Source organism: Balaenoptera borealis (genome assembly GCF_965194805.1).
Source record: "Balaenoptera borealis genome assembly, chromosome: 12".
In the NCBI taxonomy this organism is placed as follows: Eukaryota; Metazoa; Chordata; class Mammalia; order Artiodactyla; family Balaenopteridae; genus Balaenoptera; species Balaenoptera borealis.
Genome location: NC_138869.1, coordinates 65,565,173 through 65,591,043, shown reverse-complemented (window position 1 = coordinate 65,591,043; position 25,871 = coordinate 65,565,173). Strand labels below are relative to the sequence as shown.

Below are 25,871 nucleotides of genomic sequence, written 5' to 3'. Positions count from 1 at the left end.
CAAAACACACACACATCTTGCAGTCACTGAACACTCTGTGTTTTCTGTAGCTATGCTGTGTTTATTTATTTATGTATATTATTTTTCTTTGTGGCCATGCTATGCGGCTTGCGAGATCTTAGTTCCCTGACCAGGGATGGAATCCAGGCCCCGGCAGTGAAAGTGCTGAGTCCTAACCAATGGACCGCCAGGGAATTCCCTGCTATGCTGTGTTTATTAGTATTTATTTATCCTTTGCACTGACTCAGAATAACATTACTCTCACTTGGTGCTTAATGACATGTAGGTAATAATCCTGGCTTTGCCAACCAATACAGGTTAGCCAGTGGTTACATGTAATAGGAAACTGTCTTTTCATAAAGTATTGATTTTAATCTCTAATAGTAAATAATTAAATAATAAACAATTAATGGCTAAGCAGTATCTTAATTTTTTTCAAGCAAATTAAAATAATAATTAAAAATAATAACAAAAGCATAGTGAACACTTGCTATAGTCAAGTTGTTCTCAATAAACTTATAAAGAAAATCATTTTATCCCCAGTTAAGCTAAGGACACAGAAGTGAGAGCAGTTAGATAACTTTTCTGAGGCCATTTGGCTAGTAAGTGGATGAAGGGAGATGCAACTTCAGACACCTGATTTCAGGGCAATCACCTCATTCAGTGTGCTGTATGAAAACTACTGAGATATATGTAAAACCCAGATAAACCCTCCTTCACACCTGTAATTGTACATAAAGGATATCATGTGTTTAGCAGACAGAGTAAAAAAAAAAAAATCACAAACTAATGATGGTAACAGTAAAATTCTCAAGAGGAAACAATTTTTTTTCTAAATGAAATATTCTATATCACACTTAGAGATAAAAATGCTACTCTTTTAAAGCCAGATAATAATTTTATGTAAAAATCTAGTAGAGTTCATTGAAAGGGCTGTGATGTCTCTGTAGATAGAGACTTTAAAATTAGGGAGGAAATAGCTGCTCCCACTTTGATAAATGAGCATCAGCACAGAGGAATTCAGAGGAAACGGTTCAGCCATTTCCACAGCTGGAGATCAAGAACCACAAAGGAAAAAAATTATAGAGGAAAGCAGATGGGAAACAACAAGCATTTACAAAACAAACATTTTGGGAAACACTATGAGCCCATCCAATCCCATCCACCCACGGGATCCTTCTTTAGCCTGTTGGACTGATTGAATTACTCTGAACACAACGAAGAAAACAGAAATGTTGCTGTATATGTATCAGTGACAATAACACACTATGGAATAATAAAGTTCTAAAAATCCTTACAGTATAGTATACATATGTAATATGTCAGACACACACACACACACACACACACACACACACACACGCCCCCATACCTCATCCTACACCCAGTATGAGGATATATGAAAGGCTATAAATCAAATCTTAGGAGTGCTTGACTCTCGGTACATAACATTTTGTTTTGCTAATTTGCATTTTCTGATTTTTCTATAATGAACAGGAATTGATTTAGTAAGAAAAACTACTAGTATTTTGTATCCTTTATTTAACGAGCACTTATACATGACCCATTATGTGCGGGCACTATATTAAACCAGTTCCATAATCAAAATGTAACACTTCAATTATATAAAATAAATTTGCATAAAGCATCCCATGAATCAAGAACTTAAAAATGCAACGTTTGATTGCATTGAACAAATGCAATTCAATTGCAATTGAATTGATGCAATTTCTCAGCCCCTACCCATACCTTCAGCTCCCCAATCTGCTGCTTGACAGTTTCAAGATCTGTTCCAATTGGAGACAACGAAGCCAATTTGCCACCTGCAATATCTACCCAGTCGAATATTGCCTGAAAAACACGTTAGGTCATGTTATTATAAAAGTATATTTGAAATTACTACAACACCTCAAGTGCGATAGAAAAGTATAATCATAAATCTATAAAGATATTAAGCAATGAGCCTGTTTTACAAATAAGATAAAAGTGGCAATATACTGGAACAGTTATCCCAAATATGAAATAGATGAAACCTCCAATTTTGCATCCAAATTTGCAGAAGAAATTCTATCTTGAATAGAATCTTAGAATATTGAGAACTTTCAAGAAAAGTCTATTTGAAAAAAAACGTTTTATAAATTCACCACACAAAATAAAATTCTCTGTACTCTGTCTGCCTAAAAGGCAGATTGTATAAATATATTGAAAGAAAAAGATTCAAACCCATCTGTTCATTCAAATAATCAAGAAGTTTACTGTTTGGCACGTGAAACAACTTGTCTCAAGTAAACTCTTCTGTATAACTGAGATTAGCATTAAAATCCTGCATGTATAATGATCAAGACCATTATTCTGAACTGCGACAAAACTTCAAAATCTCCTATCTTCTTGCTCGTTTTAGGCAACACAAACAATCTAAAAAGGCTCCACTCACATTTTTTTTTTTCAAGTTCTGAATACACAAAATTATTCTGCCATTTAATGAAGTTGCCAGGCCATACAGTACTGAGAAAAAAACCTTGGGAAATATCTGGTAGTTTAAACTGATCATGATAAACCCTAAGAACTTAAGCAGCAACTTGGGAAATAAAATGCATTTCACTTTACAATCAAACCTTGAAACCTCTGGCGTGTCTGCAGCTTTGGACACTTACCTACAGCTCTTTTAATCCATCACTGCCTTTCATCCCCACACAGGTGATGCTACTGACCTAGGACCAGCAGGACCTGTGATGGGCCTTGTTTTTCTAGCAACAGTGATGAGACAAGCCTTCGTGTCCAGCTGTGAGCCTGATCTCCTGGGGCTAACGGCTGCAATGGTGGCAGAGCCATCTCCAGCCCCGGGAGAGGATACAACCTCTGTGACCCACCAAACGAATGTGAAAATCACGATCTGGCCTCACAGACGTACGTAGAGCCTGACTGGTTACTGGCCACTGCTATCCAACCAATAAATTATCACTTTGGTTAAAAAAAAAGAGGGGGGTGGTTATAATAAGGTGTCACTTGTAGTGAATTTTTTTATATATTTGCCAAGTTTAAAACACTTCTCTGCTGGCATAAAGCTGGGCTTGTGATATTTATTTTTATAAATATAGAAATGAAGTGGCCTAGTAAAAGGGAAAAGATGTTCTCATCTGAGCTTTAAAAATAATATTCTCTTGGTGTTATGGAAATACTTAGAGAGGCCTTTTCCATATGGTTGGATGAAGGGTTCAACCCCTGACAGTCTGTTAGGAAATGGAATAAAGTTAAGGAAGGTAGGGAGAGAAATATCCCTGAGTTGGCCTCAACTGACAGGAAAATTTTTAATATTAAAAAAATAAACTTAAAAACTAGTTAATGAAGTGAATGAGAACCCTTGAGGGATGTGAAAAACAACCATCAAAAGGAATTATATACATGGGAAAGAAGAAAACACTTTTTGCATGACAGATTATGACCTAATAAAATAGAAATCTATTTTAGTTCACCGGGAACACTGGCTTCAAATCAAATTTCTTTACATCTGACTTGTGCTATGCTTGGTGATATTTTTAGATAGTGTTTACCCCTTTCATCTTATTCCACTCAACTCTAGAGCAGAACTCAGGCTCAGCTCCATTCCACTGTCTGGTGTTGAGCCATTTATGAAAAATACTGCGACTTTCACTTTAAAAAGTTAAAATATTTCTTTTCAAAGTAAATTTCACTGAATGTGTGTATAAGAATGTGTTTAGGGGTGTATATGAATCTGTACATATCTCCAGTGTCAGAAATCTCTTCAAAAAGGCAAAGCATGAATTGAAGCAGGTGAGTTAACTGCATCACACTTGCAGCTCTGGGGACATACTGATGCGTGAATTTGTAAGCATCACTTATCACCTGATCCCTCCCTCCAGGAGACCCTGCAAGCCTTACCTGCAGTCCATCCTGGTACTGAACAGCAGCCTGCATTGCCTCCTCAAGTCTGTCCACCCGGTCTTTCCAAGCTTTATTTAGAGAATCCCAGGCTGAATTTAACTGCAATGTAAATATTAGAACTCTTTCAGTATCATATGCTAAGTTTCCAACTACTTCTATCAAATATGCTTTAGTTAGCAAAATCCTTTTAAAAAACCATTCTGATAAGAGTAGAAAATATGCAGGTTTTACCTCGTCTATACTCTTCTTAACAATGGGTTTGTCGGGTTCCCCGCAAGCGGCAATGAGTTCAGAACCCAGGTTAATAACCATATCCAGCTCTTCCTGCAATCCATCTATCTCCTCCCTTATGACCTAGAATAAGAAATGGCAGCCTTACTTTTAAGCCAAACCACAATGAAACTAAAAAGATGCACACAGACATTGATGGTAGTTATTTCTAGGAGGCAGGATTGTAATCAATTTTTATTTTCTTCGTTCTGTTTTCTAAGTTTTGGCACTAAATTTTTTCAACAAGGGAACACAAGAGCCATTTTAAAGAAAAAAGAGTGTCCTTCGAGGAACAAATGTCAAATGCTTATTATAAAGACAGTATTTAGGAAATAATTCCATGTAACATATACCAGAATAAGTCTTTCAAAAAAAAAAAAAAATCAACAATACTGAAAAGCATGGAAAGCCATTTTGTTTTTGTTTTTTAAACCAACTAGTTTGGCAATACACATTTAAAATAGACATAAGTATCATATGAGTTCAGAGACTTCACACAAATTAATGTAATTTGCTTAGTAGATTTAGGATAATCTAACTCTAGATTTTCATTTTTACCCCAGGACATGTAAAGTACCAAAAAAACAAACAAACAAACAAACAAAAACTATGACAGATATGCAGTGTTCTACCTTGCTTTCATTTTCTTGGTTAAATACACTTATTCATTCAAGATGCATTTATTTACCAAGGATGAACGTGCCCCAAACCAGGCATCGGAGATACAGAGAAAATTAGATATGACTATTCCATTCAAGGGGCTCTGAGCCCACTGGGAAAGACAGAGGTACAGCCAACGATAAGTCATGCTCTGCGTTAAGTCCTTTGCGTGATGAGAAGGTTATGGGGATGGACTAACTCAGCTGAGTATACAAGAGGGTGGAGGGTGGCAGTCCAACTGAACCTTGAAGCTTGAGTGGGATCTGCCAAGGAGAGTGGCAGGAAAGATATTCTAGGGTAAGGAAGTAAAATGTGCAAAGATTCAGATGCTAGAAAGAGTACGGCAGCTTCAGAGAAAGCCATAAGAGAAGGAGCTTGGTAAAGGAGCAGTAGGAAAAAAAAATGGCTTTGGAAACACAGGCCTGGGCTAGGCTGGGATGGAAAAGGTTGATACCGTGTTCCAGGGAGTTTGGACTTTAGGCAGTAGGCAGTGGACGCTTCGAGGGCTTTTAACCAGCAGGACAGCAAGAGGAGATCTAGAGGGACAACGGGCAACAAGGATAGAGGCTGGCAGGAAGAGAGACTCCACAGGCAGGGGTACCGCTCAGATTACTTTCTTAGACAAGAAAGAGAGATGACGAGGCCCCGAAGTAAGGCAGAAACAATGGGGGTGGAGAGAAACTTTCTAAATCAACATTCTCCATGGGAAACCTGTGGGTGGACTCTGCCCCCTACTACATCTCTGCGCATTCCACTTTCAGAACCAAATATAAATTCTAATAGCGTAATTCCAAATATTTATACCAAAGGAATCCAACATTCATGCTACCACAACTTATTTTTTAAACGTTAAATGAGATTCTCTGCTTACCTCTGCTGCTTCTTGCTGTTGTTTTACTACCGAGGGATCGATCCCAGGATCCTCCAGATCCCGGATGAAGTCTTGAGTATCTTTAATGGTAACCACCAGTGACATGTGATCACACCAGAACTTCTCTGCTAATTCCATCACATCCAGTAGCTTGGCTTCCCTTTCTTCCACCAGTGTGTGTATGTTCTCCCAAATGAAAACCATTTGGTCTAGCTTATCCTGAACAGCTACAGAGCAGAACAATATCAAAAAGACACACCCTGTAAGCAATAAAGCACAACGTTCTAATTCACACAGGAACAATCATTCAATTTTCCAAGGATCTAAACCTGGACCAAATTTGGGTTGACCCCAGTCTAGTGGGTATCACTGGGCCCAACGGCCTTTCCAGGCAAATACAGGACCTGAGGGTGTGCTGCTCCTCCTGAACCAAGGTTTCCTGACAAAAGACAACGCTCAGAGGCATGTGAACTCAGAGGAGACCTGAGTTCACCAAGGCTGGCCTTAGTATATTCTTTACGCTCTCCAAACCAAGAATAGAGATGTCTGCTTAATCTCAGGAACACAACAAAGTAGGATACATATTTTGGGCTTACTTCTAGTGTCCTCTTACCGTGAATTTCCACTGACCTCTGCACAGGCCCTTCCTTTTGACCCCAGCTCAGACATTTAAGGTGCTTGGCTAGTGTCCTGGTTGCCATTTCTGCGGCTATGGGACAGAGTACCCATGACATAAAGTAGTGTAGTCAGAGGAAAAAATACCCCTAGGTTTGGTCTTATTAGCATTATGCTTTAACCAACTGACTTAAAGGGCCCAGAGAACATATGGTTTTTGTATCATGGCACATGTTGTAGTTACTCAACTGATTTCACAAACACAGGAAGACATTAACAAGGGACTGGTGTGCACAGCCCCTCCACCCCAAACATGTCACATCTGCAATACCTTTTCTAAAATCTGGCGTGTTGATATGCAACTGGACTGTCAAGGAACATTCACAATTGTTCTGAGTAAAGTTCAGTGGTTCCCTCATCCTGAAAGTATTACCTTTGGCAGATATGTCTTTGTCAGTGCCCTGGGACCGAGCGATCATTTCCTCTCCCCTCTGCCTGAGGGTCTCGTACAGAGGCTGCAGCTTCTCCATGTCCACCGCCACGTTCTTATTCTCACTGACCTGCTCCTTGATCTTCTCCACCTCTGCTGAGATGGAAGGCGGCTGCCGCAGACGCTCCACCACGCGCTCCAGACTCTCCAGGATCTGGTCGATCTTGTCGTGGAACTGGGAGTGAAAGAGAAGGGCCATTTATGGGGGGAAAAGACCTGTGACGCCAAGGGTGGGATTTAAAATGATAACACACCTATCTAATGTCACAGTCAAGAATGAAACCTTGGCCTTTCTGTTAACACATCCATCCAAAGAGTTATATCCAGCTGGTGTGTGAAGACATTCCTAAAATCACAACTCATATGCACCTCTCTGTGTCACACTGCTTATGGGGATGGGACTGCTTCTTGCAAATAACTGAGTAAATTCATTAAGAAACTGTATTATGTTAATATATAATTGGACCACTTGACAGCAGCATTTTACTAGTGCTTCATCTTATCATAATTCAAATTAACTTTGAAAATTAGGTTCAATAATCTGGGTGTTTGTCTATCAACACTGATAGTTCTATTCACTTTTACTGATTATTTTGGCATCCTCAAAAAGTTATATTATTAAATGTAAAATTCATGGGCAGTTTTGATGAGGTGAAAGGGATTTCTTAAGTTATGAGTTTCCTGAACTAAAAAATGTTAAAAAGTTAAAAAAACCCAGAAACCTTCCTGATGTTGTAATGGAAGTTTATATTTAATTCCTGGCCAAACACATAGTCAGATCCATGAAAGAATTTTAAATTTCCACTTGCTAAGGCACCACAGACAATGAAGCAAAGTTACGAACACTTGTTCATTTATAGATTCCACACTATCCTCAACATTAAAGGAATCATCAGTCAGGATTACAGAAAATGGACCACTCTCATGCCAGTGTATCTAACGATAAAAACCAAAACCTTCAAAACGGAAAATCTGTAGGTGACTGCAAATCAACTTCTTGAAACAAGAAAAAAAAAATCGATTTCCAACTGCATATGTTTTCCTTCTTATTCAGCCTAGCATTCATAGTCTTTCTTCTTATTGCCGTCTTGGGAATGTTTCATTAATGATGATAATGACACTTTCTTTCATCTCTTCCAATGGCAAACACTGCATTCTACTCTGGACGGACACTTATTTAGGTATCTGGACAACGATGACAGCTCTATGTTTCTTAAATCATTGAAAATTATGTTTTATTTATATATAGGCAGGCAGAGAAATATAAGGATTGGACACCGGCAAATATCACCTCAGAGACCAAAACGTCAATACTCAGAGTTAATGCAGTGAAACAATTTTAGCTGGAATTGAATCAGCAGATCCGGGAAATGTCTTTCCACACTCTGCTGTCGGGGAGACCGTCGCACTGCTGGTGCAAAGCATTACCTGAGCGGACTGAGAAATGGCTTCATCCAGCGCCACAGCCCGCTTTTTGACATCTTCTTTAATTTGACTGTAGAGAGTGTCAGCAGCCACGTACTTCTCTTGGATAGAAAAGCCTTCCCTCGGGCTCAATTCCAGTAACTGCGGCCCAGTTTTGTTCATCTTATCTATATGCGGCTTGTGTTCGGCTATCAACTCTCGCAGTTGCTATAACAAAGCAAACAGCGTCTCAGTTTCTCAGAGGCACACCTCCACAGTACAGCTGTCAACATCCCCAGCGCATCCAGCTGGCCAGAAACTCCAGACAAACACCCTCCCTTCACAAGGCACTGAACATACAACCCTCTGCCAGGAAGAGATCCCCTGACACAAAGATTAAACAACAGTCTGGTCACGTCAAAGTCCTTTTCAGGGCACATGCAAAAATGCTGGATGAGTGAAATAATGAGTCCCAGTTCATTACGACTTTCCTACCAAGAGCAGTACAGTCTGACGAGAGTATTAGCCAAGGGTCATATTACATGAAAGGATTATGAACTCACTACATCCCAACCTACAGAGACCGAGCCATAACTCTCTGTATTCCTTTCTGCACACTCATGATACATACAAAAATTATTCAAAAGGAAGGAAGGGAGAGGGAGGGAGAGGAAGAAAGGAAGAGGAGAAAAGCACAGTAGAAGGTAGACACAATGCTGAGAGAGAACAATGACAGATAAAGCTAAGTTAGGGGGATTTAAGCCCACAAGGGATTGTCATTACATTATATGTAAACCAATATAAAATATGTCCATATATATTACATTATATATCTGTGAGTCTGTTCTATGTACATATATGATATGTATGATATATAAACATAAACAAATCTATTTGTATTTATTTTTAAATGTTAATGGCTGCAAGGATAATCAATGCATCAAATACACAGCTGTATACTGAGCATTATCTATAAAGTGTATTTAAGGAAAAATATGTGACCTATGAATATTCTGCATAATACAGTATCATCTAATCAAGAGATACAATGATACTGATGCTAATGAGGGGGTGTGGAATCCAGGTGGAGCCCCATTCCTTCTAGGGAAATGGATCAATCTGGAATCTTTACACTCCACGGAATCCAGGGTCTCCCGTGACTGCCCGCAGGTTTCTCTGAGGCAGACCTCCGTGCAGCATTGACGTGCCCTCTCCTGTACTCCATTATTCACGAGGTTCCCTAATCAGCAGTTTCTCGTCCTCACCAGAAGATGTGTCTCCAAACTATTTGCTATCCAGCCCCTAAGAAAAGCCTCTCTGAGAGAAATTATATTCAGGAAAGACAGCGGAGAGGAAAGCAATCTTTCCCTGTAAATATTTTAACTTCCATCATTCATCAAGCAGAATCACCAGGACAGCCACATACCTGGATTTTTATTAAAAGTGCCACTAAAATCAGTCATATAAATTATTTCCAAAGTGGTTGAGAAAACTGGTTCATTACATCATGAACAATCCCCAATGTACTATCTCTATTTTTGAAGTTTTTCTGAAGACGGTCTCAAAACTCTTTTGGAAAAGAGCTAAATAAACACAAATTCAACTTGTAAAAAAAAAAAAGGAGGAACGTCTACTGAATCTAACATGCTCCTCACAGCCCCTGGGTGGTCCAGGCTGTGATTTCCTACTTGTGTTTTACATTGTTTGGTATCTTCATGCTGTTTTACAGAATGGAGGTGGTGACGGTAAGACCAGCCGCCACGCAATCTCATGGAGAAGAAACGTGTCACACGAGCCCTGGCTTCAATATTCTCGAAGGCATGTTTGAAAAACAAGCTCACACTTTGACGACCAAGAGACTCTCAGTAAAGTGAGGAATCTCTGCTGAGAGTTCTTGAGTGGCCTGTAGTCTAAGTAGATCTCACCTGTGTAGCATCACCATGAGACACCTTTGCTGGGAAGTAGCCAGATGAGCCTTCTTAAGACCATTCCATGACAGACAAGAAAACAGCCACGGGATATCTACTTGGGGATGTGTGCACATGGAGTAAGGGCCCAACAGGAGATGTCTTTTGCCTCATAGGTAACAAAATGATTCTTGGCAGCTATCCTAAGAGTCCACTCATGCTGGAGATACTTAATGTGAACTTAAAAGAGATCTATCATTTATTTATAACATGGCTCTCGGGGTCATTTTTCATTCTAGAATGAACTAGAAGATGTTCCCAAGAACAGTGAAGAGGATGCTGTAAAGTTGCAGAAGAAATGCTGCAAATATTCTGAACAATTTAGCTTGAACAATTTGAAGACTTGGCTATGAAGTTTTGAAGCTCCCTTTCTACATAAAAATCATACATTTGTTTTGAGAACTGAAAGATGACGCCAAACAAGAAAATTAACTCAATTTTGAAATTTTCCATTCAATAATGATCCTTTTCATCCTATTTGATGTTATGCTAGAAAACAGCTATTCAGATCTCACTTCAGAGTAGAAGAAATCCATGAAACATTTTATACTAAAAATCATTCAGTAGGTAGGCATCAGGATTTCTCCCAAAAATAACCTTTCTACTAAAATTAAATTTAATTATACATAGTTTATAAGTCTTTCTCCCACTGAATTATTTAGATAGAATGCCATAAAATTTCCATTTTGCATTAAAGTGTTCTCTAAAGCTCTTCTAAACAAATACTTAGAGATATTCTTCAATGTCAATACACTAAAAAAGTAAACAAATAAGATTAATAAGTATGTTACATACTTCAAACAATGATGTAATATATCCTGAGTTAAACTTTACACACACACACACACACACACAATGATTAGTCTCAGGGTACATCTTGTACAGATCTGGGAGAGCAACTAGGTTCACAAGATCATAAATAACAAGAATTCCAGACTTTCTTCTGACAGTCTTGAATTCTCTCACTCAAACCCCTGCAAAATTTTAAGCTACATTAACATTTTGGAGACTACTGAAATGAGGGCTTCATAATGCCATTTTATGTGTTTAAAACATGACATATTTGTAGATGGAAATATACTCTCTCATTTACTCATGTAAACTTATAGAAGCAGAGAACTTCAAAAGATTTCCACGGACAAAAGGAAAAGAAAAAAAAAAGTGAGGGGACAATTTGTCTTTAAACTTCAGCATTTTTTCCTTTTCACAGAATTCGATTTCACAACAATGCTATTTTGACGTATTTGTTATAGCATACACTCTCTCCAAGCTCAATGGCCTTGTCTGTTTAATGTTGCTTCCATGTATTTCTACCTTTTGCTTACATTCTGGATGGCTCTAACCACTAGATATTAGTCGAATTACTGTACACTGAAAGCAATTCAACATGATCAGTTGAAAGTACTTCGAAAGCTTATTTCGTTAACATTTTAAAACAAGGATTTTGTTTCTGTACTCAGTTTACACTGCATACTACTGGGTAAAAGCTGTGACATCATGATGACATACACAGTGTGCCTGCCCACATGAGTCGTCCCACTGCAAAACTGGACAACAGGGCAGCAACTCGGAGGTAAGCAAACTGTGCAGACCAGAACGCTAAAAATTCCTCATCACAGAAGGTGTCTGCATTAGAAACACCCTAAAAATCGTGATTCTCTTCCCATGGGGTCTCCAGCACTCTCTCTGGCACCAAGCTTACACGATGTTCTTCCTGCTGTTGCCTCAGGGTTTCGTACTCCAGGGCGGGGGCAGGAAGCTGAGTGATGATCCTCTGTATGTCTATCAGCCACGGCCAAAGTTCTTCGTATGTTTCCCAGAACTGGTTAACCAGGGACTGTGCCCGTTCCAACTGCAGATACCTCTCTGAGTTTGTCTGGCAGATGGCATCATAGTTCTTCAATACCTTGTCCAGTTTTTTCTAGAAAATCAGATGATAAAATGTGTTTAACCAGACAGGCAGGCCAAGGAACACGTATATATACTCCAGAATGCTTGTCCAGCACAATATACCTCGTGCAGAGTAAGCACTCAACAATGCATAGTAAATGAATAAATCAACAGAGGCTAGTTAGATTTTAATTGCTTCTATGTGTAAAAGTTCATTTTAAATTAAAGAAAGGCCCTCCCATGTTGTTGCATAAGGAAGTCCCTCTTTTTCAAGGCTGAATAATATTCCATTGTATGCTAATGGTGTGCTCTTACTACAATAAAAAAAATTTCATATACACATGTAGAAAATAGCAAAAATGTAAAAAATGTCTTGAAAGTACAACTGGAGATCAGGCTGATAAAGGATGATATATTCCTGCAGTGGATTTCTATGCAGTTGTCAAAAATCAGGGGATTTGATGAAATGGAGAACTTCTCAAAAAAAAAAAAAAATTAGGTGACAAAACCACAAAAAATAAATAAATAAAATGCCTCAAGTTTGTATGACTAAGACACTGAGCTCTCCAAACGTAATAAGTAAAATTCTCCAGCCATTCCTCTAGGTCTTCTAGGTGAGAGAAAGGTCTGGCATGAGCCTGGCAACACTGACATTACTTTCTGTTAAAACATAAGGACTCTCTTTCACAAATGAAATTCTAAGAGGAACTGCTGGTCAGCAAAATTAATTACATAGATGAGAAGCAAAATAGAACATTATGCTATCCACTGATTTTATGGGGTGGTCACCGAGATCTCGATTATGGTACAAATTCACTTCATAATCCAAAAGCAAAACATAAAGCACAACAGCAATCCAATAAACCACAGAATAACACAAAAATTCTCTCACGATCATCTGTATTTTTCACACCAGAATCTTCGCAAAAATAATAAAGATTAAATTATAAACAAGTGAAGTGTCACTGCAGAGTATTTAAATAAAAGATTAAGTATTAATATACAGTGCACATTCTATTATTTGCCTATGGTATACCTTAAAATCAATGCACTGTCTTTTAAATGTGATCTTACGCATATACATTTGTATGTACTGTTTTTGCCATGGGATATTTTCCTAACAGAAGCATTAATATACATTAATTTATTTAGGCTTCTCAGATGTCTGAATATGAATTGAACTAAACATTTTTATTTATGGCTGGTTTTCCATCAATGTAAAGGATCGTTAAAACTACATAAACTGAACACTTCCTTAATGATTCCACTCCTTTTTTTCCTATACAGATTACTGTAACTTTATACAGAATGAATTTCAGTTAGAGAGAACCACATATTTTGAGTTTTGTTTCAGCTCCAGCGGCCCCAATGTTCCTGAAGCCTATAAACAACAGCTGTCATACAGAATAACAATTTATACTGATAATAACAGTGATAATACAGAGAACATTAATTGGATGCTTAATGTGTCCCAGTTACTCAAGGACTCAAACCTTAACAGCTTTTCTGTCTATTAAAAAGGATTATCCCCAGGGTGATTCCCTTAAGGAGTATTCCTTTCACTGTTATTCTACAAGCTTGAAAAATGCCTTATTTGAAACTAATGATTTAGCTGTTTAAACAGCAGCTGTGGATAAAGGAAAAGCGCTTTTTTCAGAGTGAAAGCCCCACACATGCTGTTTGCTCACAAGTCTCACATCAGTCACATGGACGAGATCATACCTTCATCGGCTGCTTTTCCTCTTCACTGCATGTGCTCATGATTTTATGTCCAGATTTAACAAGCTCATCAATAATATCCTTGTGTCGTAAAATCTCCATGGTGAATGTCTGTATTTACCAAAACAAAGATTTTTTTTTTTTAAAGAGTGTATGACTAAAACAAAAACAATTAGGCAAAGCAGTTAAAATGACCAAGTTACATTCAATCATGCAAGTGCATTTCCTTGGAGCACACTGACAAACCATGTAGATGCAACTGGAAATGTGTGTCTTCACCTTTTGAACCTGCAGCTGAGCGGAGGTCTGGTCTTGCTCAAGCCTGATGTCACCCAGAGATGTCAATTTTTTGTCTGTTTCACTAATCCAGGCTAACTCTGCATCAGCCGCTTGGTCAAACTAAACAAAAGATAAATAATCAGGTCAGCAAGTTCCTGTAACTGGTGCCAGAGAAATACCTATCTACATTTCTTTCAAATATCCTTATCACACAAATGGAAAATGTGAGCTTGTCTCTTCATGGTAACCTGAAATAATCCATGATAGTGACTGATGTTATAAAGAAAGGAGAACTTTCCACAGAGGAAGTAAACACAACCTCTTAAAACGTGCTGGATCCATGACACGGCATTAATGACATGAGGACAGCTAACACTGATGCCTTCTCTCTGGTGGTGGTAAGGATTTTCTCTTTAGCAATACTATACAAATTGTGCAGCACAGGGAACTCTACTTAATGCACTGTGGTGTCCTAAATGCGAGGGAAATCCAAAAGGGAGGGGATATATGTATATGTATGGCTGATTCATTTCGCTGTGCAGTAGAAGATAACGTAGCATCATAAAGCAACTATACTCCAATAAAAATTAATTAACAAAAAAAATCATAGTGTGCTCACGATCCTGTACTGCAATAACTGAAGAAAATGAGGAACTCTGCATCTTTCTGACATGGAAAGAGATCTGGAAAAAAAAATACTATACAAATTGAAAAGCTATAGAAGTCAGTAGCTGGACACCATCTTTAAATCACTTCATCCTTCACTTTATCACATTAATATGATATGCAGGTAGCATGCTGTCATCAAAGTACAAAATCCCTAGCAAAAAAGAATGACATATTCCCATTTATTTACTCTGTGTGTATATGGAAAATACCTTTATATGTATGCCGAGTATACCCCCAAATGTCTCATGTATCATTCTTTTACATCTCATTTAATAACAGCAGAAAACATTTTCAAGAGAATTCTTAAATATTTCAAGAGATTTTCTTTTCTTGAGCATAACAATAATTCATGGTAGAAATTTGTGAAGTATGGAAAAATATACAGAAGAAAATTAAAAGCTGGAGTTAATACCGTTGGTATTTTAGTGAATTTTCTTCCAGAAGTTGAGACCTAGAAAGCTCTGGGATAATACTATATAAACAGTTTCATATCCTGCTTTTTCATTTATCATGAACATTTCCCATGTCATATAAATGTGATTTTTTAAATACCATCATTGTATTCTAGCATACCTGGATATTTTCACTTAGGTTCTCTGCATTTTTTCACTATTATATAAACAAGCCTGTAACGAATATCCTTGTATATAAATCTCTGTTGGCATCTCTAATTAGTTCCTTAGGGTAGATTCCTAGAAGTTGACTTCTAAGTCAAAGAGCACAAACATTTTCAATACCTTGCATCAGATAAACCCCATGCCTTCCAGTTACCATAAATGAGTACAGAGGGCAAGTGACACCACAGCACCAACCATAAATGGTAACTAACAAAGCCTCAGTGGGAAAAGCGAAGGGGGATGGACGCTGTGATTTTCAAGTCCAGTATTGCCAGAACCTCTAATGTTTCAAGAGCACCTGGAAATCCAGATTGGGGTCAGGGGATAACTAAGGGAGGGGAGACAAGAGTGGAGGTAAGGAACTAAACTGGAAAACAGTTCGTACTTTTAAGACACTAGGCAACACTCCGCAGACTCACAGGAGGATGGGGTAGACCTACTTTTACCCTATCTCACAAGTACATCTCAGAGCCCTGGGCATTATACACAACGCATACAAGGAGCCTCCGGGAGGAGAGAGAAGAAAGCAGAGCTGCTATGAGTCTTGGACCCGAGGAAAAGCACGGGGGTGAGTTCCCTGGGTTTTCTTTGGCTTCCCATACCCTGGACTGGATGCTGGAGAAACTGCCACCCAGGAGTACCCAGAGGTGCGGAAAAAGCCCCAGGAAAACCTGTCTCCAGTCAAAGGAGCAGGAAAGGAGCAGCCTTGCAAGACAGAAAACTTATAGACAATAACCATTCTACTCCAACCAAACACCACAGAAAAAAGCCTTGGCCTCCCCACACTGCTGCCAAGCAAGGATGAACGGGGAGCCCAGATTTCCACCCTCCTGAGCCTGGGCCCAACACCCCTGGCCAGGGTGATGTCAGCGAAGTCGGGAGCTGGAACTTTCACTCCCACAGGCGACCACAGACCCCTGCTCCCGGGTCAGTGGAGACCACATGGGGAGCCTGGACCTCCCCCTCTCCTCAGGGTGGCATCAGGGAAAGCCTGTGGACAGTCAGGATTTTCACCATGGTGTCAGGGAGCTGGAACTCCCACTCCCACCCAGCAGTGAGCGGCCCCACCCTTAGGTGTCCCACGAGGCTGCCTGGGGGACCTGGGATCTCCCTCCACCTGGCAGCATCCCCGTTGCCTCTGCCAGAGCGGTGTCAGGAAAGCCACCTAAAACAGAAGGCTTAATGAAGACCCAAGACACACAACACCGAGAACCCAGAAGAACTCAAACCGAATTAAAGAGGATTATCAGCAGAGGCTAATACCTAGAAGACGATGTGAGAATTATCTGGCAGATTTTAAAGTAGCCATGATAAAAATGTTCCATGAGCAATTTCAAACGCAGTGGAAATGAGGGAAAAATTAGAAGGCCTCGGGGCTTCCCTGGTGGCGCAGTGGTTGGGAGTCTGCCTGTCAGTGCAGGGGACGCGGGTTCGAGCCCTGGTCTGGGAGGATCCCACATGCCGCGGAGCAACTAGGCCCGTGAGCCACAACTACTGAGCCTGCGCGTCTGGAGCCTGTGCTCCGCAACAAGAGAGGCCGCGACAGTGAGAGGCCCACGCACCGCGATGAAGAGTGGCCTCCGCTTGCAAATTAGAAGGCCTCAGCAACAAAATAGCAGGTCTCAGCAAAGACACAGAATATACGGAGAAGAACCAAATGGAAATTTTTAGAACTTAAAAATGTAATAACTGAAATAAAAGCTCAGTGGATGAGACCAAGGAAGAGGACAGAGGAAAGAATGAGTGAAGCAGAAAACAGAATCACAGAAATCACCCAGCCTGAATAATAGAAAATAGACTGAAAAAAATGAACAGAGCCCAGGGCCTGAGGAACTATAATAAAAGAAAACTCAAGTCACTGAGTCCCAGAAGGAGAGGAAAAAGTGGCTGTGGCTGGAAAGTACTCAAACATTCTTGAAATAATAAAGTTAGAGAAATGGAGACCAGATTTGTGGCCAGAAATTGAGGAGGAGGCAGAGGTGGGAGGGGACGGGTGTGGCTATAAAAGGGCAGCATGAGGGGTCCCTGTGACGGAAACGTTCCCTGTCGTGATGGCAGCCGTGTCAATTCCCTGCTCATGATGTTGTACCATAATTTTGCGAGATGCTACCACTGGGGAAACTGGGTGAATGGTACAACGGGACCTCTGTATTCTGTTTTACAACTGCATGTGAATCTACAGTTATCTTAAAACAAGTTAATTGAAAAAAAAAAAAAAACTCTGCGTGGGTAACCTCTCATCTGTAAGCCCTGTCTGCATTTTCTCTTTTAGATCTATGCTACCAAGTTGCCCTGGCTGTACTGATTCATATTCCCACGAGCAGAGTTTGGCTATCCCGTCATCAGAATGGGTTATATAATTTATTCTTTAATAATCTTTGTCAAACTTATCAGTGAACTTTTCTTAATTATAAGGGCATAACCTGCCAGTGCGGCCTGGCACAAAAGACAGCACTGATTAAGTCATTGTGATGGTTCCAATCTCTCAGGTAAAAAATTACCAATTATATAAGTGAAAAATTCTTAATATTACTGAATTATTATTTGTTTACAGTTTTTTCTACCTATCATGAACCCACTAGCTTTCACCTTTACTAAGTAATGAATGAGTAAATGAATACTAAAGCTATTTGCTGGTCAAGTTCTTTTAGTCAACAAGTTTAGATAGAAAAAAATTTAGATAATCATCTAAATATGGGCCAAAGCAGAAGTATAACAGGGGTTAAAATAATACTTTTACATTTACCTTTAAAAACCAATGGCATAAAGATATGAAAAGGAAGATACGGTGTAACAGACCTTTACTTAATCTCTAGAAGGGCTACCGAACAAAATCTGAATATAAACCAACATCTAACCAAAAATCATGCAAAGTCAGGCTGCTCTGAGACTCCTCTGGTGTCCGGGCAGCCGTCACACTGTCATGTGTGAGGACTGGACACATATCCCATGGGTCCTCCTCCAAGTGTCACACGTCTGAGAGGATCGCTGACAGGCAAAGTTGCTCCAGACAGAAATGCAGAGCTTTAGTCGTCAGAGTGGGCGAGCTCCCCCATAAGGGCAGTACTTCTAAAATGACTCCACACGTTTATATACTCAAGCAGAAGTCTTTCTCTTTCCTATGTTTCCCATAACGGCATGCATTGTTTTCTGAAGCCGCCTCGTGATTTGCACGTAGCGTTGTGAATAAATATTCTGCCCACTAATTCATTACTTTTGCTGCTACGGGGACAAGTCAGAACAATGTGGACTCCAGAAGGAATCTTGATAAGCCATTTGAAAAATTCTATCTTCATCTGGTTCAATAATTGTTACATGACTTAGTTTCAAATGGAACTACTCATTAGCAATTGCTGATCAATGTGAAAAAGAAAAAAATTTCATCAACTAATTCAGCAGCTTCAGATGTGGAAAAAGAAATCGTCACAACAAACAAGTGGAAGAGTCTGATCGTTCGCTTTCAAGCCGCACATGGTGGAACTCCAGGGTAAAGCTCTACTATGTGATGCACTCAGCACAAAACTGAGAAAAAATAGTCCAGCCCTTTCTACCAGAGTGCAAATGCTGCAAGATATCAAGAATAAAATTTAACAGGAATGATTTTTTTTCTTCTACTGGTCCCTGAAAAAAATAAAGTGATGCCCCCACCCCTCTTGTTTGTGTTCAGGCTATTTTTAGGATTTATATGACAGTCCTCATAAAGAAAGGCAGATTGCTGGTGTTAATATGAGTTTAATAATAAGTCTCCCTTTCTGGAAGAAAAAAAAACAAAAAGCATCCAATGAAAACCAGTATGATGATACTTTCTGGAAGAAAAAAAAAAAAAAAGCGCATCCAATGAAAACCAGTATGATGACACCATCCAAGTTGCCAAAAGAGAAAGCTGAAACTCAAACACTGTTTCTTGAACCAAGGCAAATATTTGCTCTGCTGAAAGAAAACAAGACTTCAAGCAGAAATTTCCCTCTGTCCTTTGAAAGGTTTTTTCATTAAATTAGAAAATATTTATTGTCCAACAATGAAAGGAGTAGTCCCAGGGTCTACATGAAGCAATTTACAGTCAAGCAAGGCGTTTTTATTTAGGTCTGTGACTCTTTCAAACAACTACTTAACGTGAGTATTTCTAACAGACCATGAAATGGCTTATTTCACATGTGAGTAACGTGGACAGCAAGCTCCCTATACCAAATTTTAATAAATTTGCTTACTACTCATACAAGTAGCAAAAAATGACTTCAAATGAATTGTAGAGAGTGCTAGCATCCTTAACTGCATTCTGGGAAATATTCTAATACGCATCATCCCTGGAGTCCAACCATCAACCCCAGCTACGGTAATTCCTAGTATAGTTGAACTAGTATTTCAGAAACTTCCTACAAGTTGGTGAAAAACATTTTAATTGGCTAATCTCTAAATATTCCTGAAAAACACTCGGTAAAACAGTAACTGCCAACATTCTACTGAACACACTGTTCTAAGTGCTTGAACATGCAAGAATATACAGTTGCTGTCAGGATAAAAGGATATAATGTGGGTATTACCACTAATCCCATTTACAGCTGAGGAAGCCAAGGCAGAGAGAGGTTAACTGACTCACCAGAGGTTACCCAGCTTGTAAATGTCGGGTCTGAGATTCAAACCACGGTGGACTGACCCCAGAGCCTACACTTGCGGTTGCCCTGTTACATCCCTCATGCTTGTACACAATTTGGGCTCGGTCACTCAAAATATTCATGGGATTTCACCAATATCGGCTCAAATACCACAACAGTCAATAAGTGGTGGGTTTTCACTTACTATTTAAACGTTTCTCCCATGTCTGACAAACTACTTTTGTACTTATCTAGAAAGTTTCTCTTGCGTGGAAGCAGAGGTTTAAGAAAGACAGAGTGATAAGCAAACTTTAACCTCCAGGACATCCTCTTACTCCCTTCCCCTGGCGAGGGTCTTAGCGCTTGCTTTCTTTTGATTAGCATTTCCTTCCATTTTTCTTCACATTATTCATAACCCAGCCCATATTTTCCCACCGTAAACAAACCTCACTTCCGTGGGGGAGGTTTCCTTCTAGTTCTTTAAAAGAAATTAATAGGTGTTAGTTTTCTCCCAGGCTGATCCCTAATGACCCAAAGAACTGTTTATTTTAATTGCACCCATGTGCCTTTATACTGGGGGGTTATGAAGGCCCAATAAAATAAACCAGGCAATTAGAACTGCCAGAGAGTGCCTGGGATGCCCAGACCCAGTGAAATACACACTTCAGCACCTTCTTGATAATTGCACATTTATAAGAGGCAAAGGACAACAAAATGCTCTGGGGTTTAAACAATCACAGTGATCTGAATTCAGGCTGTTAAGTCTGTACCTCTTTCAAGCAAAACCTCCTTTCCCCATTTCCACATGGGTCATTTGGTTCAGTGTGCAATTAGAGAAAGAAAGCAACAAGGATAGGTTACTTTGTGTAGGTTTAACATGCAAAAATACCCCCAGTTTCTAACTCAGATAATGGCAGGCATTGTGAGAAGGAGGCAGCTGTTTTGCTTTTTTCTAAAGCTCACAATCACTATTTACTAAGCTGCCTTATTCCACTCAGATTTTTCTTAAAACTTATGAATGGGCCCAATTAAAAAAAAATCCTCTTCAGAATATTGATGCCTGCAAATCTGCAGAGTCAGACTCAGGAGCTTATTAACTGGTCACAATGAATGTACACCGTCCTCAGGCATCTGCCAATAATTGAGGCTGTTCCATTATTTCCAAAATAATAATAAACATCACTCTACTTTACATAAGGCTCTTGGCCCTATGATCTCAAAATTCAATGACACATCTTTTCAAAACTGCTATGTGATACAGAATTAATGTGAAAAATCTAACCACGTCACATCAGAAGTTTTTTGAAAACTAAATGTACACCGGACGGATACGAAGCACACGCTAACGAGAAGGTATCTGGATGCCCCCTTCCCTCCTCTCTTCAGACCTCAGCCCTTTTCCACGTTTGCCTGACATCTTCCATGTCAATCAACACCCTCTGTGATGGTGGCCTGACTCTTCACAATGTCCCTACACGGCTGCTGAATTTCAAAAATGCAGGTTATACCAGTATAAAGGAGGCAGGCCTGTACATAAACAATCTTAATGTCAAAAGATGGAAACATCTTAAGAGAAAGCTGCTTGGAAAAACAGCACATTCAGTTATTTTCAATCTAGTTGAATTTACTCCGGTTATTTGGGGACGAAGCATCAAATCTATAAATTTAAAAACTACCAAGTCATTTGCAAGGCCCATATCCTCACTCCATCACTCGTGGTTGGGTATGTCGGGGAGGGATCTGGAAGGAGTAGCTCTTAATAAAACAAGATGTATGTGCCTAAGGTATGCAGAAAAAGATGGACTGCTGTCAGATCATGTCCACAGTTCAGCTGGAGAAGAAACAGAATGGTAGATGATTTGTTTATACAACATAAAACAATTCATACAAAATATGTGGTTCATATCCAAGTCTAAAGATTTTTTTTGCACCATTCGTTTTATATTTCATGGACGCATTATGACTGGATAAAGAGAAAACAAGTATTTTTGTATTAAACTGTACTCTGGTCCTAATTCCAAACATCTATGGGCAAGGTTATAAAACAATTTCAGTGATATATTAGGTCCTTTCTAAACTTGTTAATTATAAGTTTAGAAACTATTCTTTTGAGTGCAAAACTAAATCTCTGCCAAACCAGAAAGACAGGTACCAATGTGTTCTTAAATTTGCCAAAAGAGAGAGAGAGAGAGACAGAGAGAGAGAGATTTCCTGATCCTTTCAGTTTACTTGCCCAAGTCTCACAGGCCTTACGGTTGAAAATATCCTCATACTTCTATTTTGCTGCAATAATGGCACCTTCCTTCAGATTACTGAAGGAGGTTAGAAAAAAATGGATCACCTCCTGCCTTAGGATTTTTCCTCTCTACCTGATTTATACAGAGGCCCTTTAGGGAGGTAGAATGAGATCTGGATTAAGTCCTAGTTACATCTCCACCACACTCTAGCTGTGGGACCCCAGGCAGGTTACCTCCCCACACACTGCATATGCTCCTCCCAGCTCTAAATGGTACATCTCAGCCTTACTGGAAAGGTATTCTCTTCTTTCCTTTTTTTTAAAATTGGCTTAAGTGAATTTTATTGGTTTTCTTTATTACTGGAGGTATTCCATTGGGCAGACATGCAGGCATTTCAAAGGAATGCACATACAAGTACAGAATAAATACATATAAACAACCAGAAGATATTAATATATCAATGGCACTAATATTAGCTATGACCTACTGGTAGTAAGATACTTTTACTAAACAATCTCCCCCTCTCTCACAAGGAAGGCTTGAAGGATACAGACCACAGTGTTTGCACGTTCTTTCTTCCACGAGTTTTTCTGTATTCTTTCACAAAGTCTTGAAACTTTCAGTAAGGAATGATTTTATCCGGAAAAAAAAACCCCAATAATTGTTATTTTCCTATAGGGTATATGTTTTAGATTCGAGAAAATACAGACCAATCTGTGGAAAACATTTGCAAAACTCTGAATAGAACTGGGCTACAGTTAATGACCTTGGCACCTGGCAGAGCTTACAAACCAGTAGGCGCTCAGCCTGTCACCTGCCCTTGAAAGCAGCTCCTTTGCCCCTTTTCTGTTTGCCCATTTCTGTTCCCCTCTAACCTTAAAAGAACCTAATTATAGGAATGAGATCACTAAGCAATTGAAACTAACTCCTGACTTATGTTCTCCTGAATACGCACCATGCCCTGTCTAACCTGTGGATTCTTTTGCTAGATTTTAAGAAGTAAGAATGAAGAATTAAGCAGTTAAAAATGACTAGCTCTCTACCCCCAACAGCCCCCTTAGCAATCCTGCAGGAGATCACAGGGGCAAGATAACATGTGAAGAGAGAGTCAGCCAGTCTGCACTCAATGGACGAGGATGCAGAACCCAACCTCCTGCCTCGATGATTCACTGAGATTCTTTTCCCCTTAAAAACTGTCACGGCTGAGCAGAATCTTCAGAACTGGTCTCTGGACACAAATCCACCTGCTCCCCAGACTGCTGGCTTTTCTGATTAAAGCACCTTTCCTTTCTACTGACCCTTGCCTCTCGAGTTATTGGCTTATGAACAGCAAGCAGCCGAACCTCGGTTTGGTTACACCCTTATCACTGTCTTCCTTCACTGAACTAGCCAACCACAGTCAGCTTCTCAAGAAAATTATACTCCCAAGAGGACAGAATATTTGTCGTGCTATTTAGAGAAGTCTTCAGTGCCAACTATGAAAGGTCGAAAAAAATTCTGGTGAAAAACAATCCAACTCTTTTCAAATAGTTGAATAAACTTCACAAATAAACACGCTTATTTTCCTATGATAATGAGGCATACAAATTCCTCCAGACTTTGAAAACAGAGCCACGCAAATGCATTCCTCAGGCATGAAGGCCTCCCTCGCAAAAATGTCTGAGGCAGGCCTTTTGCTATCGTTGTAGTCCATTGGCTTTTGTGATTCCAGAGCACGGCACTGAAATGAGGAGTGAGGCGCCATGTTTTAGAACTAGATAAATTACACTTTTACGGCAGCCTTAGAGAATGAATTTTGGATGCTCCACACGACGTGCTTGATTTGTGTTTCTTGCTCTTGGCTTGGATGTGCAAAGGCTGAGTCATCCACCTTCCCAAGCCCTGCTCCACAGTACACAGCAAAACCCTACTAACTCTGTCAGAGCAAGTCTGCAACAAGAGGCTGATGACTTAATATAAATATTCAGAGATTTCAATAAAAGTTAATCAAAACATGTATTACAAGCTTCTAGATCCAGGACCCTCTCCTCGTTGCCCACAGTCTTCTGAGAGAGCTGTGGCTAAGGGGTGGGGCCTATAAAACTCTCTGGGACCAGAAACCGTACGAGTTGCAGACAGGTCAGCAACGATCATTTTTTCCCCTTTCAGTCATCTTCAGAAAAAAAACCTACATCACCAACACAACTGTTTCCTTTTTAGAAAGAATTCAGCCTTTCTTTGCCATGTACATCAAGGAACAGTTAATAGTGACTTACACGATATCTCAAAATATTTACTCACACACAGATTAGATGCAGCCAGGGCATAAAATTAACATGAGCAGCATGCACACGTGTACACAAAAGGCATTTTGTCTGGACAGCAGGAGAACGGCGCTAGTCCTGCCAGTGGCTGACCTGCTGAGGCTGGGAGACCAGGAGGTAGATGGCTGCCAACAATGTAGAGATGAGCCTTGCCCGGCACTCACATGTCCAAGTAGCCCAGCTAAATGCTTTTCAAAACCCTTCCGTTGTGGAAGCATAACCAATGAATGGAAGCACCACTCACAGTCATCTCTGATCAGGTGGAGGCCCTGGGAGCAAGTGGAGGAAACGCACTGCCCAGACACCCAAGTGCTCGCCTACCTGCTGGGACCTCAGGATGGCCGCGTCAATCTCCTCCACCTTCTGTGTGATGGTGTCGCTCACCAAGCGGTAGCGGTCGTTGTCCTCGGCCACCATTTTTTCCAGCCCTTCCCTCGCCCTCCAGGGCACCAGCTCCAGGAGAGCAGAGCTCACTTCATTAAGGGAGTCCAGCAGGGCTTTGCTGCTCTTAGTTTCCTTCTTTAGCTCCTGAAAACAGAAGGAAGGAAACACAAACCTGTGGGAAATGCCAAGTCTGAATGGGCTTCTCCTCTAACTGTCCTTGGGGCTAAAGCCCTTCACAGGCCAACGTGATGCACGGATCCCCTTAGTGCCAGTTACGTTCTATACCCCTTGGTTACTTAAAGCTATTTTGCAGAAAGGAAAGTGTTCCCCTGAGAAGTTCCAAAGAACACTTCCTTTGTCAACATGGCAAGACTTTAGCTTTGAAATGCAATATAAACGTTTAAAAATTGGGAACCCGAACCCGGCAAGTTAACCCAGCAAGTTAATCCAGCTTGCTGGTAACCTCGAAGTAATCAGGTACCAGAAAACTAAAGAGGAAAGTCCAAACCAGAATCAAGTGACCCTCAAAACGAGGACACACTGGCTTTAAATCATCCCAGTTGAATCATTATAGGCTCAGTGGACCTGACCTCCTGGACTGCCTTCACCCAGGTGTGATCGTACTTCAGGGATGATAAAAACCGAGGCGGAAAACTCTGAGAAGGAGGATGATCGGCATGAGAGAATACCACTCTTGCAATATAATTAGAAAAGCCACCTCATGCTTGGCATCTATCTTATAAAGGTATCACTATTCTAACCAAATTACGTGTATCTCTGAAACAGTGACCATTTTCCTTTTTTTTTTTTTCTGTTTTCATCATTCTGTTTCTATAAGATTCGAGAAACAAATGACAATACGCTGTTTTCATGTCTGGGCTCCTAAAAGTTTAAATAGCTGATCTGCTGCCAATTTCTGTTGGGTCCCCGCCCACCAAGGCATCCTTAAGTATATTAGTAATGACACGTGATAAATATCACTTCGCCCCTGTGTGAATAAG

General features: G+C 40.0%; 1 protein-coding gene across 19 annotated transcripts in view; it reads right to left on the bottom strand.

The window, feature by feature from the left end:
- Positions 1-25,871, bottom strand: part of DST (dystonin) — a 502,757-nt gene that overhangs the window by 46,746 nt on the left and 430,140 nt on the right. For all 19 annotated transcript variants that reach the window (XM_082347108.1, XM_082347103.1, XM_082347107.1 and 16 more), the window contains 10 exons: positions 24,808-25,014; positions 14,069-14,188; positions 13,793-13,900; positions 11,883-12,101; positions 8,238-8,441; positions 6,753-6,984; positions 5,705-5,931; positions 4,135-4,257; positions 3,901-4,002; positions 1,750-1,851 (listed from right to left, as the gene is read on the bottom strand). In XM_082347108.1, the coding sequence (XP_082203234.1) occupies positions 1,750-1,851; positions 3,901-4,002; positions 4,135-4,257; positions 5,705-5,931; positions 6,753-6,984; positions 8,238-8,441; positions 11,883-12,101; positions 13,793-13,900; positions 14,069-14,188; positions 24,808-25,014 (1,644 nt within the window). The remainder of the gene's footprint in view (positions 1-1,749; positions 1,852-3,900; positions 4,003-4,134; positions 4,258-5,704; positions 5,932-6,752; positions 6,985-8,237; positions 8,442-11,882; positions 12,102-13,792; positions 13,901-14,068; positions 14,189-24,807; positions 25,015-25,871) is intronic.